This window comes from Haemorhous mexicanus, chromosome 2 (genome assembly GCF_027477595.1).
Source record: "Haemorhous mexicanus isolate bHaeMex1 chromosome 2, bHaeMex1.pri, whole genome shotgun sequence".
Taxonomy (NCBI): Eukaryota; Metazoa; Chordata; class Aves; order Passeriformes; family Fringillidae; genus Haemorhous; species Haemorhous mexicanus.
Genome location: NC_082342.1, coordinates 58,495,493 through 58,497,576, shown reverse-complemented (window position 1 = coordinate 58,497,576; position 2,084 = coordinate 58,495,493). Strand labels below are relative to the sequence as shown.

Genomic DNA, 2,084 nt, shown 5'->3' with positions numbered 1-2,084 from the left:
GCAGCGATGCGATCGGGCATCACTCGAAAATGGCGCCGAAAGAGCGGAGGGCTCTTCATTCAAATTCGTTAGCGCCAGCCCCGCCGCCCCGGGGCATGCCGGGAACGGGGGGGGGGCGCGCGGGGGCTGAGGCGGCAGCGCCGCACGGACACGGCGCTCGCTGTCAATGCCGCCCCTCCCCCTCCCACCCCCCCCGCTCCCGCCGCCCGCGCGCGCGCTCCACGCCCTCCCCGCTCACCGCGCGCTCCCGACCCAACCGCCGCTAATGGGGAAAGGGGGGGTGGGGGGGGTAGAGAGGGAAGGAGGGAGGGAGACGGGGAGAGAGGGGGAGAGAGAGAGGGAAATGTCACCCGGAGCCCGGGCCCGCGGGGGAGAGGTGGCGCGTTAGAGATGTGTGTGGGAGAGAGGGAGCGAGAGAGAGAGAGAGAGAGAGAGAGGGGGAGCGAGACCTCCGCTGGCCCCGCGAACTTGTCAAGGTAAAGGCGCCGGTGGAAGGGAGGGGGGTGGATAGGGGGGCACGACAGCGGATTTTGGGAAGGTAAGGAAAGGAAGCCCGGCTGGGGGAGGGGGATGTGCGCCAAGAGGACCTAAGGAAAATATGAACAGCGCCTCCCCCCCGCGCCCCCCCCGCGCCTCCAAGGACCCCCGCGGCTCCCGCTGCGCTCAGGTTGCAGCCTGACCCCCCTTGTCCCCCCCCATGGCCGCGCACCCCGCCGCAGCCAGAGGAGGGTTCGGAGCGCTCGGCGCTTGCCCGCAGCGCGCGGGCCCGATCCCGATCCCGACTGGCAGCCGCCGCTCCCCATCCCCCTCCTGCCGCCGCACCGGCTCCGGGCGGCAGCGCCCCGGGGCGCCCCCCGGCCGTCCCCCGGCCGGGCTTGCGAGCAGCCCCTGAGCGGCGGAGCGGGGCTGTGGGCTCATCCCGGGGCAGAGCGGGCCCGGAGCGGACTACACTGGTCATTGCAAAAAAAAAAAAAAAAACAACAACCAACCCAAAAAGAAAACCAAACCAAAACAAACCCCAAACCAACTAAAATACCCCACACACACAAACAAAAAAAAAAAAAAAAAAAAAAAGGAAAAAAGAAGGAAAAAAAAAGGCAAAAAGCCCTCTCGGAGGAACTTCACGGAGCGAGGTTCAACTCGGGCAGCGCTCCCGCCTCGGCTGCGCGCGGAGCGCTCGGAGAGAAGGCGAACTTTCATTTTCACGCCGCATCCTCCCCTCCGCCCCAAGCTGTGACTGATCGTAAGATACCTGATGGCCGGGTTAGTGCTCCCACCCGCGTTTTAGGGATGGGGAAGCCGAGATGAAGGTTAGCGGGCTGCGGAAAGCCGCGGGGGGAAGGCAAGCTACAGTGCCGCCCGAGCCACTCGCTGCCTGCACTTGACTTGTGCCTCTTGAGGGGTCCTTCCCTGGGATCTCCGCGGACCCTGCCTCGGCTGGGAGACCCAGCGCATCCCTGTCAGCCGCTCCTCGAGCTTTCTGCCTTCAGTGTTTCGGATCTTTTTACTAATCTGATGCACTTTTTAGGAAGGGAAAGGAAAGCAGGGGCCTCAGACCTGCAAACTGTTGTTCTCATGGCTTAGGGGAAGAATTTTCAAAAGTACATAATGGGAGTCTGGGAGCTCTGTTCCCACTGACTTTCAAAATCTTCCCTTCACGTCTGCGAGCAAGTCCTCTTGAACTCGGTTGGACTGCTGGCAGACGAGCGCTAGCAGGCTCAGGGCCTAATGCTTTTCATGATTCCACTGCTAGAGCTGCACTGACAAAATATAAGCAGAACAAGTTTTGAAAGGCAGAGGTAATTTCTATCGCTCTCTCACTTTTTTTTTTTTTTTTTTTTTTTTTTTTTTTTTTTTTTTCTTTTTAACCACTGCTACAGTACAAAACACCCAGCTTTTGGGCTCAAAAAGCCTAGACCATCATGGCTACGAAAACTGCTGCTCAGAGTATGTAATTCTGGAGCTCCTTAAGGAAAAAAGTTGTGTGATGCAACATGTAAGTAATCACATAGCAAATATTATACATTTATGTTATTATATTTTCCTCTGAATTGAAGTTTGGTGCTGCTAAATAAGCTGATTCT

The 2,084-nt window shown here is 58.6% G+C and overlaps 1 protein-coding gene across 1 annotated transcript; it reads left to right on the top strand.

Annotated features, from left to right (window-relative positions):
- Nucleotides 1-6: 6 nt before the first annotated feature.
- Nucleotides 7-2,037, top strand: LOC132324206 (basic salivary proline-rich protein 2-like). Its single transcript, XM_059840306.1, has 3 exons — nucleotides 7-67; nucleotides 593-1,263; nucleotides 1,881-2,037. The coding sequence occupies exons 1-3, from the start codon at nucleotides 7-9 to the stop codon at nucleotides 1,914-1,916; spliced, it is 768 nt and encodes a 255-aa protein (XP_059696289.1). The 3' UTR covers nucleotides 1,917-2,037.
- The last annotated feature ends 47 nt before the right edge of the window (nucleotides 2,038-2,084 follow it).